General features: G+C 37.2%; 1 protein-coding gene across 2 annotated transcripts in view; it reads right to left on the bottom strand.

Moving 5' to 3' along the window:
* The window catches only part of NETO1 (neuropilin and tolloid like 1), a gene marked incomplete at both ends in the record, with an annotated part of 104,506 nt that overhangs the window by 84,794 nt on the left and 384 nt on the right, over positions 1-19,328 (bottom strand). The window contains 3 exons of one of the 2 annotated variants that reach the window (XM_080920156.1): positions 10,829-11,077; positions 16,890-17,027; positions 17,268-17,321. In XM_080920156.1, the coding sequence (XP_080776282.1) occupies positions 10,829-11,077; positions 16,890-17,027; positions 17,268-17,321 (441 nt within the window). Of the gene's footprint in view, positions 1-10,828; positions 11,078-16,889; positions 17,028-17,267; positions 17,322-19,328 lie in introns of those variants that run through there. The other variant, XM_080920157.1, reaches the window with a different exon arrangement.

Raw genomic sequence — 19,328 nt, 5'->3', positions numbered from 1 at the left:
CCATTGCACTGTCTGCTGCTCTGCTCTGCTGCCAGAGCTCTCTCTCTCTCTCTCTCTCTCTCTCTCTCTCTCTCTCTCTCTCTCTCTCTCTCTCTCTCTCAATCTCTCTCTCCTTCCTCCTCCTCCTCCTTCTCCTCCTCTTCTTCCTCCTCCTCCTCCTTGCTCTCCTCTGTGTTTTCCTACATTATCAGTCCTGCCACAAGCTATCCTACTTGGTTCTACTTTGTGCACATCTGCCAGGGAAAATCACATTCTCTTCAGATGCAAGTTCTACTGATTTCATAGTTTCCCTGTTATACGATTCTCCCTCCGTATTTCCTTGGAGAAACTCCTCGGGGTTTTATAGAGCAGTTTTCTGAAGAAATGTATCCAGGGAAGAGAACATCATCCGATTTGGATTATGATCAACTCAGAGTAGAAGTGACATATTTATGACTAATATGTTCTCCTGCCTAAAACAGTCAACTATAACGCTTTTGTGGGCTCATGTACTGCTAGGTGTGAACTGTCATGCTGCATTAACATCCCTGTTTTGCTCCTAGGCTAGGCCGGGTGAAATGAGTTGTCTGACAGTGGCTGGGAAGAGAAAAGCGCCATAAGGACAAACTGAAGCAGAATTTCAGGCAAGTCAGCAGAGCTGTGGAGTGGCGGGAAACTAGCCAACTGAGCAGGCAGGAACAGACAGCATGTGCTGCAGAAGCAAATTCATCAGGCAGATACGCCACGAAGAGGCAGAGGCTTAAAGGGTGCCAGTTCCCACAAATAGCTATTATCTGCCACAAGTGAAAATACCACCATCCCATGCATACTGCTGGAAAGGATTGCAGGATTTTTTGGTGGGAGTTGCAGTCAAATTTGTATATAAAGATGGCGTTCTAATAAAATCAAATGATATAAAAGACCAACAAAGAAACAAATATACACACGTACACACATCTAGATACACATTATTGATTTATATGCAGAAAATCCAGATAAAAAGAACATTATGAGAAAAGGCATTTTAACATTTGAACTGAAGGTGAACATCTCCTCTTCTTCCATTTCCATAGACTAAGTCTCACTTTAGTTTTCTTTTTATCCATCTTTTGTATTCAACATACACTTTAAACATGTAGTTTCAGGCTATATGAGAGCTCTGTTACTCCTGTGACGATTTACCACGACATCAGTGGCTTTAGACACACTGAAAATACTACATCTAAGTTTCAGGGGATCTGTGTTCTTTCATTTGGAGAGCTGAAAAGAGAATCTCTCTCTACCTCACTTCCTGCTTCTGAAGGCTGACCACATTCCTTGGCTGTGATCTGAGATTTTGCTTTCCTCATACATACTGAAGGACTTTGTGTTAATTCCCTGTGACTTTACATGAGACCCAGAAGACTCTCCCCAACTTAAAGTCAGATGGATAGCAGCATTCAGTCCATGGGGACCAGCTTTATTTTCTATGCTACTCACCAGAATAATTTAAGAAGTTCCAACATGGAAGACTAAGACATCTTGGTGTTTAGTGTTCTCTCTTGCATAGGCAGACTTCTGACACATCAAGACAGATTTCTGTGGCAAAGGGGGACTGTGTTCCCTCCTTCATGGTGCCCAAAGTTTCCAGCCTTTTAGAGCATCAACTCAAAGCCAGGGCTTTTTTCAGTTCTCAGCATCTGCATCATCTAAATCAGCCATATTGAAGTTCTGAATGGGATGTTCTCTGAGGCACAATTTACTCCATCTCTGAACACATAATATTCAAGAGACATGTTACCTGACTCAATAATGCAACGATGTTGTGGCAGGGACAGCATACCATCCCTTCCTAACCGAAGTAGAAAATTTAGAGTGAAAAAAGAAATCACCAGTCTGAATAAAATTTGAAACCCAGCTGAAGAATTCCACTTGGTTTTACTGAGTGTCTGAGAATTGCCTGCATACGGTTTATTTCTACACTGAGAATCTGCATGTTATAGTTTCATTACACCAAGCATATCTGAGTTTGAGTCTTGTTTGGAAATACTGGGTGGGGCATCCTCTTTTACTTCACTATCTTTATCACCTGTAGTTCAGAAAGGCAAAGTTTCTGTTGATAAACATCCTTTATAACTGTGTCTCCTGTGAATGTCATAGGCTTCATTCAGCATTTCTTATGTGTCCTTGACAAATCTTCCCTAAAGATCTTTATTTTTGGTTTCTGACATAAGGACTGAAGTGATTAATCAAAATAGTATCCAGAATCTCAATATTCTCTCTCTCCCTCTCTCTCTAACTTTCCCTCCTTCCCTTCTTCCCTCCCTCCCTCCCTTGCTCTTTTTCTCTCTCTTTCCCTCCATCCATCCCTCTCTCCCTCCACCCCTCTTTCTCTCTCTCTCTCTCTCTCTCTTTCTCTCTCTCTCTCTCTCTCTCTCTCTCTCTCTCTCTCTCTCTCTCTCTGTGTGTGTGTGTGTGTGTGTGTGTGTAGGGGAACAAGTGCCTGTGTGTGTGTCTATCCCTGCATTGGCAGATGGATACATATGTGTGTGTAGGCCATATAACAATTGTGCGTTGTGTGTTGTTTGTAGGGAGCTGTTCATCTGCATCTTGAGACACACTGCCTCCCCTTGTTTATTGTCTGGAGCTCACCAAGGTTAAATTGGCAAATCCAGAGCTTCTCCCTTTCTCTCTGTAGTACTAGAATTACAAGTACACTCCATATACATAACTTTTAAAATGTGGATCAAATCTAGGCCTTGATTTATGCATGTTCAGAAAGCTTGTACTGACTGGGCTATGTCCCCAACCCATCTGTTAGTTCTGGGTTCCCATTTTCTTTACAACAAGATTTTCTAATTGTGTCCAAAAAGCCCTAAATTTTAACTGACAGTGCATTTCTTATAACTATAAGTAAATATTAAAGATTCCATCTTACATATAAGTCTGGAAAATGACTGAATTCAATCTCTGACTAAACACAGCACTGATTCCTTTCCTCTTGTTTCCAAATTCATGCTCCTGATTTACAGTAAGTCTTAATTAGCAGATTTTGATTTTCATATTCTTACCAATAACTTGATTGTGTGATGTATATGTTCTAAAAGGCATGCATGTTTTCTCTCCCCTGAGCCTTATTTTCTCAGCAATCCCAACTGACAGTTACACCATGTGTAATCTAATAGTCCACTTAAACAACATCAATGTTTCTGTAGCATTTTTCTCAAAATGGTTCCAGATTTTTAATACTGCTAATTCCTATTCCATTTTAAATGTATTTTTTATAGTAACATTTCACTTCCAAGAACTAAAATCACTATTTGTCTCACACCACTATTGGAATAAGTTACCACAAACTTAGTGGCTTAAGAAACTCAAGCGTAATATTTTACATTTTTGTATACCAGAAGTCTGAAACAAGTTGTCAGTCATGCTTTTGAGGGACCTAGTGAATAATCTATTTCTTCTCCATTTTCTGTTTCTAGAAACTGGGCATCACCTTGCTTCTCTTAATCCTTCTTTAAAGCTTGATGGGTTCTCATTATTTCCTCTCATCTTACTCAAAGTCATGTTCTCTTTAAGCCAAAGGAAAGGAATTTGCGCTTTGCTGTGCCCACCCAGATAATCTAAGATAATCACGCAGTATTAAATTTGACTGATACCTGTCTTTAAAGGGCCTGTTTCCTGTTATTCTAACTCCCCTGTGACACGGAATGACACATTCATAGATTCCAGAAAAACATATTTGGGGAGGAGAAAGAAGTACATAACCTGCCCATTTCTTTTACGACTACTACTATAAAAAAACAAAACAAATAAACGAAAACAAACAAACAAACCGGGTCTGATCAGAGACAAGGAATCAACTGTATGTTTGCCGTAGATGTACCATACAGTATTTATCCTGTTGTGATCACCAGAGTGGACCAGAAATAACCACCGAATAAGTAAGTAGCTAAGAGCAGAGTGAAAATCAACTTAACGTATGGATTCACTTAAAGTACAGAACCACAATTTTTACTTTTAGCTGTAATGACATCAAGCATTAAAATAGAGAACTGTTTTCTCATAATTCTTTAAGTTATTTCATACAAAACTAAAGTAAAAATAAGCCCCAATCTGTCTGTAAAATGTTATGAAAGACAATGCTTTAAGTATGAAGACTTAAAAATATTTCCATAGGCAAAATGTGTATGAAATTAAATGTATATTTACTAAAATGTAATGGTAAACTTAATGTCATTCAACGGATTATAGATAAGATTACACTGGTAATTTCTTTCAATTATACAAATCCCTGAACATAAGATGTGTCAAATTTGAGTACTAAGGCATTTGTTCTGTTTTATTTGGTCAAATTTCTTGAGTTTTTTAATTGATAATACATATATTAATAATTAAATGGAAGCTAAATGCCAGTTACTTAATGGTGGTTTGGATACAGAGGTGATCTCACGACCTGTTGATGCATGATTTTTTACGTAGTTTATCAGACATCTTTTCTATACATTAATACTCATTTATGCTGTTAAGCCTCCTCTTGGAGACTGGACACTATCCCTCTTTATGAACTGAGCTACTGATAGCAGCCTTAGTTAAGGGTGTGTTTTACAATGGCTAGATGCAACTTCCATCACAGCTAAACCTCAAAGAGACATGGATAATGAACGTAATATAATTGAGTTACAGCTGAAGGAAGAAACTTAACATTCCTCTTAAGTATTAACAAGTAAGGTGCACGGGATACGGTACATATTAACAAGTAAGCAGAGGGATACACAGAATCACGTGAACAGGAACAGAGAGAAGAGAGATGAACAAGCAGCTATCTACTTCATGATGTGTTGGGCAGAGAAGGCACCAAATTTAAGAGATAACTTGCAAGCAACACACCCACACCTGGAGACAAGCTGATATCTGTATTGTACAGGAAACTGCTCAGCAATCTCCCCTTTCTTTTTATGTTGCATTCAGTGTTCTCTGCACAGATGGGAGCTAATCCTGGAAAGTCTCTCCCACTCTCAAGTTCTCTCCTGAACACCCACCTAGACCAAGCAGCAGTTTCGTCTCTCTGACTTTCCCATCTCTCAGCCCGAGTCCTCTGCAAGCTATCGATGACATGAACCAGCTAATAGTCTGGATGAGTGAGCAGAAGGCAGAGAAGGACTGAGTCTCACATGGGCATTAGTGCTACCTGCTCCACATTTAAAATTTTGCTTCAAGTTTTGAATCTTGATTCTTGAAAAAAGTATGCTTAGAAATGAAATGCGTTTCTAGTCCTCAAAGTTTGTAGTTCATAGGATTTCCTAAGGTGAAATGAGACTAGTTTGAGTCAACATTGTAAACATGATAGTTTTAAAAATAACACTAACTAACCTAAAAACAATATGTTTTTGTATATGTGTGCACTTGTTTTATAAACCTTAGACTTGTAAAGCTTCTATCATTTAGGTGAAAGTCAATCCAATATAAAGGAAATCATTTTTGTTTTATATCAGGATAGTTACAAGACCTGTAATTATGTACCTCTGAATGACCACCTGTGACTGCTGAGAGAAGAATAAGTCTTTTCCAGGGATGAGCCTCATGATAAATTCTTCAGTCCTAGTGTTCATCCCTAAGCACATCTACATAAGAGCAGCTTTAAATGTACTCGGGAAGCTGTACTGATACCTACATGTGCTTCTGTGCATACACATGTGTGTCAGAAACAGTAATTAAAGAAGAGGTTTTGACCTTGAAAGGGTGTGGGCACAGGTGTTCTGGAGTAGCTGGGGAGATGCGAAGACAATACAAACATACTCATCTGCAAAGTTCTCAAAACCTGATAATTCTATATTTTGCTTAAGTGTAAACCTTCTCTCATGTAATAAACGGGAGGGTAAAGCTGTACAAAGTAATCAGGGAAGTGTTACAAGCAAGACTATTTCTATTTAATAGTACATTTCATCCACTGTGCATTGAGGTATCTTTGAAACACTTGGTTTAAACCTGTGCTCACAGTGTCCTGTTTGAAGTCAATCAGCATGCAGTGTGAGAGAGGCTAGGAATCAGCCCACTGTCCCTAAAAGACTTTGAGCTCCTCAGATGAAAGGTGCTATTTCAGGTACAAAGCACCATAATCATCCCAGAGTATTTAAAAATCCACACACTTCAACGGGAAAGACTAACCCAACCTCGCCTCTTTGTTACTGTCCTTTCGCTACACCTATTTTAGTAGGTGTGTGTAACTTCTCATGAGAATAGTATAGAAAATATCATCAAAAGTGGAAAATTCTAAATGTTGAATCTTTGTCTGGAAACAGGATGCAAAAAATTCACTTGTGTTCATTAAAAAGAAAAGTAAAAGACGAGGAAAATATATGTGTAACTGAAGGAAGAAAAGGTTCCCTTCTCCAGAAATACAGTCTCTAGAGTTGATCACTGGGATGTTTTCAAGAGTCCCGCAGTAATACCCCTCTTCCAGGAGGTCTCTAATGACATAGTTAGGGTTTTTTTTCTAATTATGTTAGTTGTACTAGTGGTAGAGAACAAGAAGGCAGCTTACGGAAAAGTGTTATTTTCTGCTCTAAAGGCTTTCTTAGGTTGAATTTACAAAATGTGAAACTGAGAAACTGCACTCTTCACTTAAAATTATTTAACTAGAGTAGTTTTATTTATAATTTTGTTTTAAATAGCTTGTTCATACAAATAATACCAAAATTATAGAATCTGTTTCAGAGGAATCTTTAATTAAATTTTACTGATAACTCTAAGATAGATCTTAGTATAGTTCTACCTGGGTTCTAAAACCACCCCTTCTGCCATTCCACACCTGGGATACCCATTCTTATGAATTCGATGTATATTATTACAGTTTTACTCAAGGCCTTGTAAATATTACCAGTTGTTCGTGTTTCTGAGTTGTTTGGTTTAAGTAATTTTAATGACACACCCTGCTAGATGAGCAAATACAGTTTTCTGACACTGTCCATGTTTATATGTTTAATATGATTTCCTGTTGAACTGGCTGTGTGTTATCATATTGTACAAAGTATAGTCCTTAACATCTTTCATGCCTTAGCATTTTTCATTGGTGTTTCATTTGGTTTGGTTTGGTTTAGATTAGTTTGGTTTGGTTTGGTTTGGCTTGGTAAGATAGTTTTTCCCTTTGTAGCCCTGACTGGCAGAGAGCTTGCTACATAGACCAGGCTGGCTTTGAAGTCACAGATATTTACACGCTTTGCCTTTTTAGTGCTGATACTAAAGTGTGTACCACCTTACTCAGCAACAGCAACATAGCTCCTTTCTTGAAACCCAGAAAATATGTCTCTACTATCTATGAACTACACAGGATACAGGGTCTTTCTGTGTTCCTACTCTGTGAAGTACTCAGAAGCTCTGTGCACACTAGCCCTTCATTAAGCCTTATGCAGACCCAGGGACTTGAACTCCTTGATTGCTACCTCATCTTTACTATAATTCTTATATATGGTAGATTATTGTCCTGGGTGACTCTTCTCTCTACTCAAGACCTGAATGATGACACAGGACCCCAAAATAACCATCAGTGAACTAAACAGTAAACAAACAAACAAACCATTACCATGTGTAGGAAAAACAGAACACCTTCCTCAACACCATTTTCCTGATAATTTTTGTTGGCTGCCTTCCTATTCTTCCCATCCATGCATGACTTCTGGTGGACGGATTTTTTTTCAGACACCACTGAGAATTTAAAAGCCCAGACACTAGGGCCAGCAGGAGCTAAAGATGAAAAGGCTATTTATTTTATTTTTGAAGTGAATAAAAAAGAAAGTCAGACACTCAGATCATAGGAAACAGAAACAATTTTGGAGTTGAGTGAAGACACAACTTAGCATACTAGCAAGAGAAGATGGAAGTTGAAAGACAGAGAAAAAGGAGGGGGTACAATGATGAGAAATGAGAGTCTGCGTTCTAAAAGGCAGCTCTGCAAAGCTTGATCTACATAATAGTGATAAATCACTAAGTACCTTATCTCAGTGATCTTAAATGTAGCTCTTATGGAACTCAGCATCAGAATTTAGACTGCTCAGAGAATCCCCTTGGGTTCAGTCATCAACTCATAAACTGGATATGCGCATGTAGGAAACATTATACTCTGAGATCCTAAAGTCCTCACTGGAAATGTATCCATATGAAAATGTATTCATATTTTAGATCGTAGTACGTAAGAGAAGTTGCATGACCATTCTGAGGGTATTTCTTCCTGTAAATGTCTTATGACTATTATCAGAAATAACTATAACTCCCCCTTTGTGACTTTGGTCCAAACAAACAATTTAACAAAAGCAATGTGACTAAGGTCTAGTTTTTTTTTTTTCTTCATAACTTTAACACATATACAAATAACACTAAAAGCAGAGACAAAGTGCATACTTCAAAATTATCTGGGATACTTGTTTTCCCAATAACATAAAGATATATATTTTTAAAAATACATGGTCTGATTCATTTTTTAAAAACTATCTATGGGGCAATTGAGATCTTACAAACATTCAAACAATTTTTAATCCAGAACTAGATACTCTTTGATATATGCTTAAACAATTTGAGGTTGTCAATATTATCTTTATTTTTACAAAATAATATAGAAAGATAAAATATTATGGGTTATGTCTAACTAAGGTCAATGTCATGAAAAAGAAAATAATAAAGCAAGACCTGTAGATCTTGCCTGGCCTTAAAACTGGTGTGCCCCCACCTCCTCCAGCTGTCCCAGATCCCAGCCTTAGATCTGGAGAGTTAGCTTCCACTCTACCCTTCTGCCATGAGAAGATATTTAAAATCATGAAATCAACCAGAGGATCTCTTCTGTCTTCAGTATTGCCAGCTTAACATGAAAGTCAAACAACCAAGTAAAAGTTAAAGAAAATGACAACTATAGCAAGACGCCAGGTGGAAATGCTGTCTCTGCATTCAAACAGCTCTGCCCTCTGCCTATCCCCCTGAGCTTCCTTAATAACCCCTCAGTTTTATGGGGAACGAGCATCAGGTTGCCACACTTGCTAGGCCTTCCATTATATATCTTCTGAAATCCCGAAAACACCGTAGGTTCCTTTTATGGTTCTACTGACTGTCTAAAGACAATAGTTTTTCTGGGATTTTCCAGTAAAGACAGAAAGACAAGGGGATTGTTAAGCCATTCTGGTTTCCTGATCTTTTTCTCACAAGGTTTCTTCTGACTCAGTTGTTCTTGATGAACTAACATTGTATTGAACATGAAGGATGTAGCTCCAAGTAACTCACAAAAATAACTGATACTTAGGTTCCACTATGACTATTGGAAACCTGGGATAATAGAGAGATAAGATTATTTACCTTATGCCCTGACAAGTTGGCAAGCTTAGAGGACTAAGGTTCTGGCTGATGTGCCAATTACTTTTTTTTTTTTTAGAAGAGGGTATTTTCAAACCCTAGACATTATGTTCACAACCAAAAAACTCATAATGCAAATATGCTCATAAAATTCTTTCTCCTGTAAGCATTTGTGCTTTAGGTTATATTCAAATTACCCACAAATCACACATTCAAAAATACAACAAAACAATATGCTAGACAAGATAGTATAAATGTTCATGTATTTTTGAAATATGCCAAATAGGTTTTATTGTGGCAACGTAGCCATGGTTTCTAAACTTTATAAAAAATAATTAAGAACCAAAATCACAAAGTGTTTTCCCAATAGATTATAATGCCTAAGGTTAGTCCACATGATACATGCAATATCTGAATTATTAATGTCACTAATTATTACTTAGTGACATAAAGTAAACAATCCTACATCTTATGACAATTATCTTCAAAATTGTAAATTTCTTGTTCAACAAAACCATATTTAAGTGTAAATTATTTTCTTTTGTGGTACTGGGGAAGGCCAAAGCCTCATAACCCTAGACAAAAGTTCTGCCACTTAGCTAACCATCAGTCTACTTCATCCAGCCCATGAAATAGTCACTTCAAATGTTCTGCTTATATTCCACATTTCTTCTTGACTATATAACTAGAAGAGAATAACACATGCAAAGTGGGAAGCCTGTCACCATATGTAAGTTTTGTGCTGTGTGTAATTTGAGTGATTTTCTTCAGTTTGAAAAGAAAATGGCTCAATTTCATTGAATATCAGTTTCTGAATATGGGATGATTTGAGGTTTAGTAATATAATATATTTTTGTAGGAACAAAAGATAACTTTGGAGAAAATGAGCTTGTCATCATCACAGAACCCTTGGAATATCAGATGAAAATCAGCATATGCTGAAATTCTGTGATTACTCCTAGTCTATTTAGACATCAGAGTGACTGGCTGGGTCCTATAAGCTCCTGTTTTTCTTAAAAGTCTGAAAGGTTTCGTTTCTAAAAAGAAATTAGGCTACTGTGTGCCAGGATGCCTTTGCCTTATAAATAATAATTTTGTGAGCAAATACATTTTTATTTTCAAGTTCTTAAATTTTATTTTAGTGAACATCCTTTTAATGCTATAATTATCTTTTAACGTTTAGTAAGATCCTACCTAGAATTAATTTCCATATGACAGATTGTCTCTCGAATCACCCATTTCAATATTATGAAAGTTAATTGAGTTAGTTATGCTCCTGGTGACCACATAAATTTCTGATTCATTCTTTACCTACTAAGTGATAGCGAAGATCTGATTCTTGGTTTGTTTGTTTTGGTTTTTTTTCCTTCAGAAATTGTAAGCATAATGAAAGTTTTTATAGATTGTATTTTAAACAAAAGTGGAAAATTCACTGAAAATTTTTAACATTTAAAAAACATTTTGTATGAAAATAGGAAAGAAAGGGAGGAGAAAAGCAAGAAATAAAAAAAGAAAGGAAGTGTTTACTCACCGGGTGTGAAATTATATCGAGCTGAAAATCCCATAGATTCCAGCTCCCCATCAGCAAAAAATTTAATCCACAAAAATCTTCCACTAGATTTTATCACAGGTGGATTCTGTTGTCCACAAAACCTTCCAATTATTGGAGAAAAGCCAAAGGGTCCATCTCGAACTTCAATATGATCAAATTTGCACTCCCAAGATGGTTCAATTGAGTATTTTTCATCAAAGTAAAGTTCAATGCACTGCCTTGGGGCAGCTGTAAAATAACAAAAGAAGGAGTACACATAAGAAAACAGTTTCTTAAATCTTGACACCGATTTGCTGATTCTATATCAGATCCTCTCTGTATGATGTTCAGTAGAACTCGGTAGAAGAGCTACACTGAAGTGCACAGAGAGCAGATGTTTACTCCTGCAGGGATAGCTTCACCACAGAACACCTAAGGGTTGGCCTTCAAAGCTGCTGATGTTGGAATGTGAAATGACTGACAGGGAGCAGACCCCAGCTCAGCAATGTTGTTAGTTCATGTTTGGAGATGGAGGGATGCAGACCTCGCTCCTCTTAGTATCTGCACTGTTCAGGTCAACAGTCAGAAACCACTTGGGAATTATTCCCCGGGCAGCTATGTAACTACTTAAGTAGTTGTGACCAGATGCCTATGTAAGGCACTGACTCCAGAAAGCAAATGTGATTTCATCATTCCAAAGCCCTTGACAGATAAAGACCTCGAGGACACCCCACTTTCATGATCTCACCCTTTCAGAATCAGCAAAACAAGGCACTTGGAGCAGCTCTTCTCTTCCAAGGCAGGCTCCTCTCCCCCTGGTGGACATTTATTTACTCTCTCCCTTGTCTAGACACCTATAACTCAGCTTCTGCATATCCTGGAAGGGTTTTATGTGTTTGAGTTCTACTGTTTGCTTTTGTTTGGTTTTGTTTTTCAGGGCAGGTGTTTGAAAGCAGGGGCAGGCACATGATAAAGATTGTTCTACCACTCAGCTACATCTTCAGGCCTCTATGGCAGTCTTGTGTAGTGCAAATCCCTCTCTCAGTCTAAAGACAAGACCCTGTTGGCTTTCTTTTCATGGTACTTAAATGCAGTATATTTCACCGAGAATGTTTTAAGGATTTATTTTTGAGTAAATCAAAATTAGTTTAACTTGATAAATATTTCCATAGCTTTCTGAAAAATAGAAGCATCCTCTGCCTAGCACCCATATAAATTACCACACTAATAAATATTTTAAATATTCCCTCCTTCCATTTCCTTTCATGACCAAAACAGTAATAACCATAACCATTATACTTAGCCAGGAAACTCCACAGTGGTCATAGCATTGCCATAAATACCAGTGCACTTAGATCCAGTCCAGGAATAGTTGCTTTCTTGATCAATTTTGGAAGATCTCTCTTGCTACTTGGCCTCCTGCATGGGCTAACCCTAATAAGAACTTGGACACAGCAAACCCTGCTGACTCTGGTCAGGAACCATCTGGAATATGTGCTATCTATGTCCCTCTGTTTCCTAAATGTATATTGATCACCACACATAATGACCTAAAAACTAAATTTGTACAGACTTGGATACCAATGACTTATATAGAATTGAGATATGTGATAACTTAGAAATAAGAGACTTTTGTAATAAAATATAAACTTACTGACCTTCAGGTCTAAAATTTAAAATCAAAACCAAAGTGGTCTGATTGTGTTTTTCTCTAAAAGATTATTAATCTTTAAAATATTTTCAATTCATTATCCACTGGGGGGAAAAACAGACATTTATAAACTAAGTCACTTTTTTTCTGACACTAGATATTAGATATATTACAAAGGCCAAAGGCCAGAGAAGGTATGAAAGATTTGAAAAAATTTCCAATAAATGCCTAATACATTCAAATTGGAAAAAAAATCTTTTAAACTATTTGAGAAATCATTCTTTATTGAGCATATTACTCTATAGATGTAAATATTTATGTTTAAGAAATGGGATGTTTATAAACAGCAATAAGTGTATTTCTTGAGTGCATTGTAATCTACAGTGTGAGTCTGCCTTTATTTCTGCTCTTTGAGAAAATAAGCTACTTCAGCATATCAGGAATTTCTCTTAGATGCAAATGATACAAGGCTAAAGAAAAGGCATGTGAGAGGTCTGTCTTGTGCTAATTTACTTATCATTTAACATGTCATCAGTCAATGTATTCTGGATCTTATACTGTGTGCTCAACCAGGAAATCGTCATCATTTGTACAGAATATGTGTATGTCCACATTCCTCGTGGCTTCCTATCCAGCATGGATAAACACACCGGGTCGTGTCTAGTAGCATGACCTCATGCAGCTCCTGGAGAATCCTGTTACTCGTGGATAATTAATTTTTCTTTCAGCTAGCCTGCTGAACTTAACCACACAAAAGCTCATTTAAGAAAATTCCATGAGCTAAATTTTAGGAAATACCAAATAACTTTTTTTAAAGTAAGCATGCTGCACTTAGTTGTTGTTGTAGCAGTTCCGATGAGCGACTCCAGTGCAGGAGAGTGGGATCCGTCAGGTCCATCCCTATAATGCCACTGCTTCTTCTCCACCAACTTAAAAGAGTCGCAATCTCCTTCACTCCATTGCCCCTTCTGACGTGCAACTGAAACTAAATTTCCTTTTTATTTACATCCATCTCTCTGAGTCTCTTGTAATGCTGTGTCTACGCACCCTAACTTGTTATACATGTAGTGAACCTTGCTAATCTGAAAGAGCACTGATACCATAGGAAATCCACAAAAGGATATTGCTTTCAGTGACTAAGAGTGCAAAGGATGTTTTTTAAAACACACTTCTTCTTGTCTTCAGCAAACTAGCTACTTATTTATCCTTCTTAGTTTTCTTTCTTGTTCCTATTATAAAATACCCTGGCAAAAGCAACTAGTACGGGAAGCTGTTTATTGAACTCATAATTACAATTTAAAACCCTCATTATGAGAGAACATCCAGGTAGAAGGAAACTGAAACAATTAGTTACATTGTATCCACAAAAGCAGAAAGTAGTAATGGAAAGCACTGGCTCTTTCCTTTTACAATGAAGAGCCAGGCTAATAAATAGTGTCAATGACTTGCAGGATGGGTTTTCTTGTCTCAGTTCACTCAGTTATGAAAAGCCCTCAGAGATATACCCACAAACTAACTCCTCCTACACAACCTCCATTGCTACTACCTTCTTAAGCATTACTTTTTCTAATATCCAATTTTTAATTTACATATTTTTCTACTGATTGAACAATTCCTTCTAGAGATAAGTATGTACAATTTTCCTCTTTAAAGAATGTTCCTGATTACTCTGCCCCCTGAATCCCACACCCCCGAGTACTGTTTCCGCTCAGTCTTCCCCTGACTGGGGGATAGTTCCCTCCCCCCTTTGCTAACCATTGTGCTCATGCTAAAGTCACAAGCAGATTCTTAATTTCTTCATATGATAAACACATATGTGTGTTTGCCTAGTTTTTATCTTGTTTTAACAACTGTCACTTGGAAACTGACTGATTCTTGAATCTCATCCACACCTACTCCATGATATCCCTACGTGATTCCACTACTCATTGGAGACTCCTTCTGGGAGCCTTTTGGATCTCCCTATTATATCCATTCCCAACATGTTCTGTTACAGAAATATATCCCCCACCTCTCTTTATTCATGGAATGCCAGTGCACTCGGCAGTGTTGAAATTCAATGGGATGATTTCACAATGGTGCTTGCGCCTCGACCTCCAAAACAGGGGCAGTCTAGGGAAAGCCCCAAACATCTACATTTTTAATATGTTGGAATAATAGTGTTCTAAAAACTTCCTTCTGTATCTTTATCCACACGAAATCATCACAGACAGTCTCTGTATTTATATCCTATAAATATGAAGAATCATCACAAAACTAAACATCCACATATTTGTTCCCTCCCAAAGATACTCATATCAATGGCAAAATTGAGCAGGTTTTCATCTTTAAGCCCTGTTCTTCCTTCTCCCACTCACTCATTTGCATTTAAATTTCTCAAATTGGTGTCATTTCCTCCCTTTGCTCTGTTAAATACCCTGACAAACTCTGAGTTTGGGTTTATTCTGTTTTACGTGGCCATTTGCAGTGGCCCCTTGTTTGGTGTTTCTTTCCTTCTGTTACCACATTAGTCTCTGAATTCTTTCAGTGGAACTCCATTGCTTGCAGTTACTGTATGAATTTCCAAAGACTTGGACTGAAGAATATGGATCTTCTTGTTAGGATCATCTCCCCCTGGCTTGTTACTCTTTGTACCTTTGTTGGAGTCCCTTCCTTACCACCTCTCTGTGCTTTAGAACATGGTGTTCATAAGAAAAGCAGGCTACCACCTGGTACCCACAAACAATGAGGAGTAACACCACATTTCTTTCTTTGTCTTCTTGATCCACCTACCCTATGTAAACCTTGAAGCCCCACATTTTCTCAGACTTCCCAAGCCCACTGACAGCACCATAATTCTAGAACCCTGTAAGCCATGTACAATGGTATAGCATCATGTGAACATGTGAAGTGTTCATGGATTGTCTCACTAATAGCAAATGTTCTGTTCCTTTCCTCACTTTATCCTTGATATAGATACAAAAATAAATAGGAATATATGAATATTATTACATTCAAGATTGACATTACTTGTTAAGGCACCAACGGAATACATGAGAAAACACAGCTGACAGGCAACACTTCATTTCTGAGTTAATTACTCTTTTAAATAAGATAACTCATTCTGACTTTTTTCTTTAATAATCTGCCATTTTAAAATTTTGCTCTTTCAAATACAAGTATTTTGAGTTTCAGTCAGACATTTAATCTCTCTTTGCCTCCATTTCTTAATTTACAACATTATGTTATCTTCCTGTGGGGAAATGATTTGGACTATCGTAAGTTCTTCAAAGTTCATGTTATTTTGATTTATTTAATTAATAAATATGTAACATGAGCTTAATAAAAATAATAACAACTGGCTTCAGCCAATGTTTTAATTTTTAGCAATCTCATCTTCTACTTGTCTGTTTTAATTGGTTTGTTTTGTACTATAAACATCAAAGTTTATGTACTTTGGGTTATATTTTATTTAAAAACAGCTACTACTTTGGATAATACAAGAAGGGGAAGTCCCCTGACTTACGTATGAAAATAATCATAGATAATCTTGTTTAAATAGAGCCTCTAGAATTCAGAGAAACAGAAAAAAGAGTCATTTCTGAACAATCTACCATGTGGTTGTGAGCCTGGCTCATGGACAGCCATCAGCAGTCACGACTTGCTTGTTACCATCACCTATTCTGTAGCTGCACAAGTTACGGACAATATCAATTTCTAGGTTACTTCACACTACACTTAAAATTTAGCCCTCAGCACTGGAAAATAAGAACAAATACGTTAAAGTTTCTTCTATGTTTAACAGATAGGTGGCTCATGCTTAAAAGAAATGGACAACATTCATAAGGGTGAATTCTTTTAAATACTTTTTGTAATTCAGGTTGGGAAACAGATGAAAACTTCATGTTACAACCCTGACTCACTTGAAAAATGGTATCATGTCACTTGTGAATAACAGAAAGCTAAAAAAAAAAAAAAAAGAAAACATCATTACAGTCTCACCTTCGCCTTCTGCACTGTCTGTCTTGCTTTGTCACATTGAAAAAAAAGATTAAAAACACAAAAAGCCAGTCAAATATTGTTATACTAGTAGAACACTAGTTTTTGAAATGTTACAAATTGCTTACATCTTTAGACTACACAATAATTCTATTGTTTTGGGGTACTGGGGTACTGTAAAATAGTCTTTAAGGATGTGCACTTGTTTCTTTTGCCAGATACTTGTGTATCATGGCTCATTTCTAATAATTTCAGTAATTTCAGAATCTAGATTTATAGTTGTTTTTTCACTGAGATATATTTGTGTTTAGTATCTCTCAAATCAGTTTTGTAATGTTTCTGTGCACTTCAAACACTTGGGGATGCTTATAAGCCTGGAGAAGGCCAGGTTTCGGCTTGTCTCCCAGGTTTGGCCACTGCTTCTGATCTTACCTTCTATGATGTAGACACACTCTCGGTCTGGGGGGTATTTGCTGGGGTAATTGGGAGAGGTAAAGACACCTCCCTCTGCATGCTTTGTCCACGTTCCACACTGCACTGACTTCTGTGTTTCTGGGGTGATTTGTTTTTCTGTAAAACAAAACACATTTTTCAAGAGAACCATCATCTAATATTTTATAATACCAAAGTAGACAAGATCTTCTTCATATTATCCATTAGTAAGTAAATTTTGCAACAGCCTTTAGCCAAAGCTAGTCAGTTATATATTCTATAAGATGTTCGACTATTCTGAAATATAATGAGTATGGTGAAATAGGAAAATGCAAAATAATTAACCATCTCTATTAGAACTTTTCCAAAGAAACACACCTGTTCCTTTCTTGGTTGCACCAGAAGAATGGAAGATGATTAAACTTGCTATAACTGAAACAGAGAGGAATAGTTAGAAATTTAGAATTCATACCAAAATAATGAGCAAATCTTATGAAACTGGAAGACAATTTACAAATAAGTTGATACCGAAATAGAAGAGTGTTATCATTGTTAGTCCTACAAAGGTGACTCAAAACTTAGGAAATCTAACTCAAAATGTTCAGAGAAATACTTAGTACTCCCATAAGGAAGTGCTTCCTAGTTAGATTTTTCAATACCCAAACAGTTCAAGGCTTGAGACAATGTTGCACTCTGCAAATGTTACACAGACTGTAAAGAGGTTTCAAAGTCTCTTAGAAAATTGTGTTTTACTAAGAGCTTTGTGGTGCCTTTGAAGGTGATGGAGGCCAGGAGTAGATGGAGGAAGGAGTCATAGAACCACATCTCCACACTCCATCCCAACACATTGCCAATCAGCTTTGATGTTAGAGCACAAGCAACCCTGCAAAACCTAGGACTGGTGAGATGGGAAAGCAAGAGAAAACAGATCCAAGTGTGTTGTCACTGGAATTGAAAGAGAACCAGGGGGGACTACTTGAAGGGGTGAATTCCTTTGTGTTAGGTTAGCTTTTGTTCCTGTCAAAAATCTCACCAAACTACCAACTAGCAATGCTTGTGACTCTCTCCAGCCGAGAACTCATAATGTCTAACTTCTCATAATGCCTAACTTCTCATAATGTCTAACTTCTCATGATGTCTAACTTCTCATAATGTCTAACTTCTCATAATGTCTAACTTCTCATAATGATATCTAATTTCTCATAATGTCTAACTTTTCATAATGTCTAACTTCTCATGATGTCTAACTTCTCATAATGATGTCTAACTTCTCATAATGTCTAACTTCTCATGATGTCTAACTTCTCATGATGTCTAACTTCTCATAATGATGTCTAACTTCTCATGATGTCTAACTTCTCATGATGTCTAACTTCTCATGATGTCTAACTTATACGATGATTCTCATTTTCCTACCACCCAGATGCAGACAACACTTTTGAGAAAAGGAATTTCTAGAAGCATCCATGGAGTCAATGCAGGGTCAGAGACACTGGTTTGTCACTGAACAGTAAATCTGCAATGCCACAAACACTTAAACTTCTGCTTACTTATTTCTGCTTTAAAAAAAAAAAAAAGTCTGAAAACCTGAAACTAGAAAACTGTTAAAAATCATCTATACTTAGTAATAACTAACAGTTTTTCTGTTTCAATTTTATTATTTGTTTTGATCAATTACATAAAAGAGCTTCCTTTACCCATTTCCACTTAAAACTAATTTACGGGAAAAAATTGGGGCATAATTCAATCATCTTCTCTAAAGCACATTACAGGAGCTTAAGTATTGATAGCTAAAGATTATTCTCAGAAAAAAAAATTGTCTGGGTCTTGACATTAAGTTTTGAGGAATTATAAATTGCACTACTTTATGCTTTGGCCAGGCCATCCATCTATCTTTATGAATCAAAGAGTTGTCATCGTCTTGGGTCTTGGTTGGTGTGTGTGTGTGTGTGTGTGTGTGTGTGTGTGTGTGTGTGTGTGTCTGTTTGTGTAGCTACATTGTACCTAACTCTTAACATGCTGTCATTCTACAATGGCCTCCCCCACCACAGGCACACAGAGACTCCAGGCTTATCAGTGTACACATTTGGCCTTCTTACCCTGCTTTTCCTCTTTTGATGGAATCAGAGTGGACCAGTACAATGTAGAACACATGGATTAAGTAAATCTCTTAACTGGCAATGTCACAGGTTTTGTTTCATAATGTGCGATCCCCACCGCATGTTTTCCTGCCATTGCCTTTATTGATTTCTGAGCCATTTGCCTCCGCTCCTCCCCACCTCACCCCAAGGCTTTTCCACACTCCCAAACAGAATTAGAACTTTAGAGGGCAGTGACTGAATTTTTCCTGAAGTTCCTGGGTTCAGGTATATGCATTAGCTTACCTGGGGGATGAAAGGTGGGCTCTTGAACCCCTGACCCCACAAAGGAGGGATACTT

Source organism: Micromys minutus (assembly GCF_963924665.1).
Source record: "Micromys minutus genome assembly, chromosome: 8".
Lineage (NCBI taxonomy): Eukaryota > Metazoa > Chordata > Mammalia > Rodentia > Muridae > Micromys > Micromys minutus.
The sequence above is the reverse complement of the archived record's forward strand: the minus strand, read 5'-3'. Positions and strand labels throughout refer to the sequence as shown.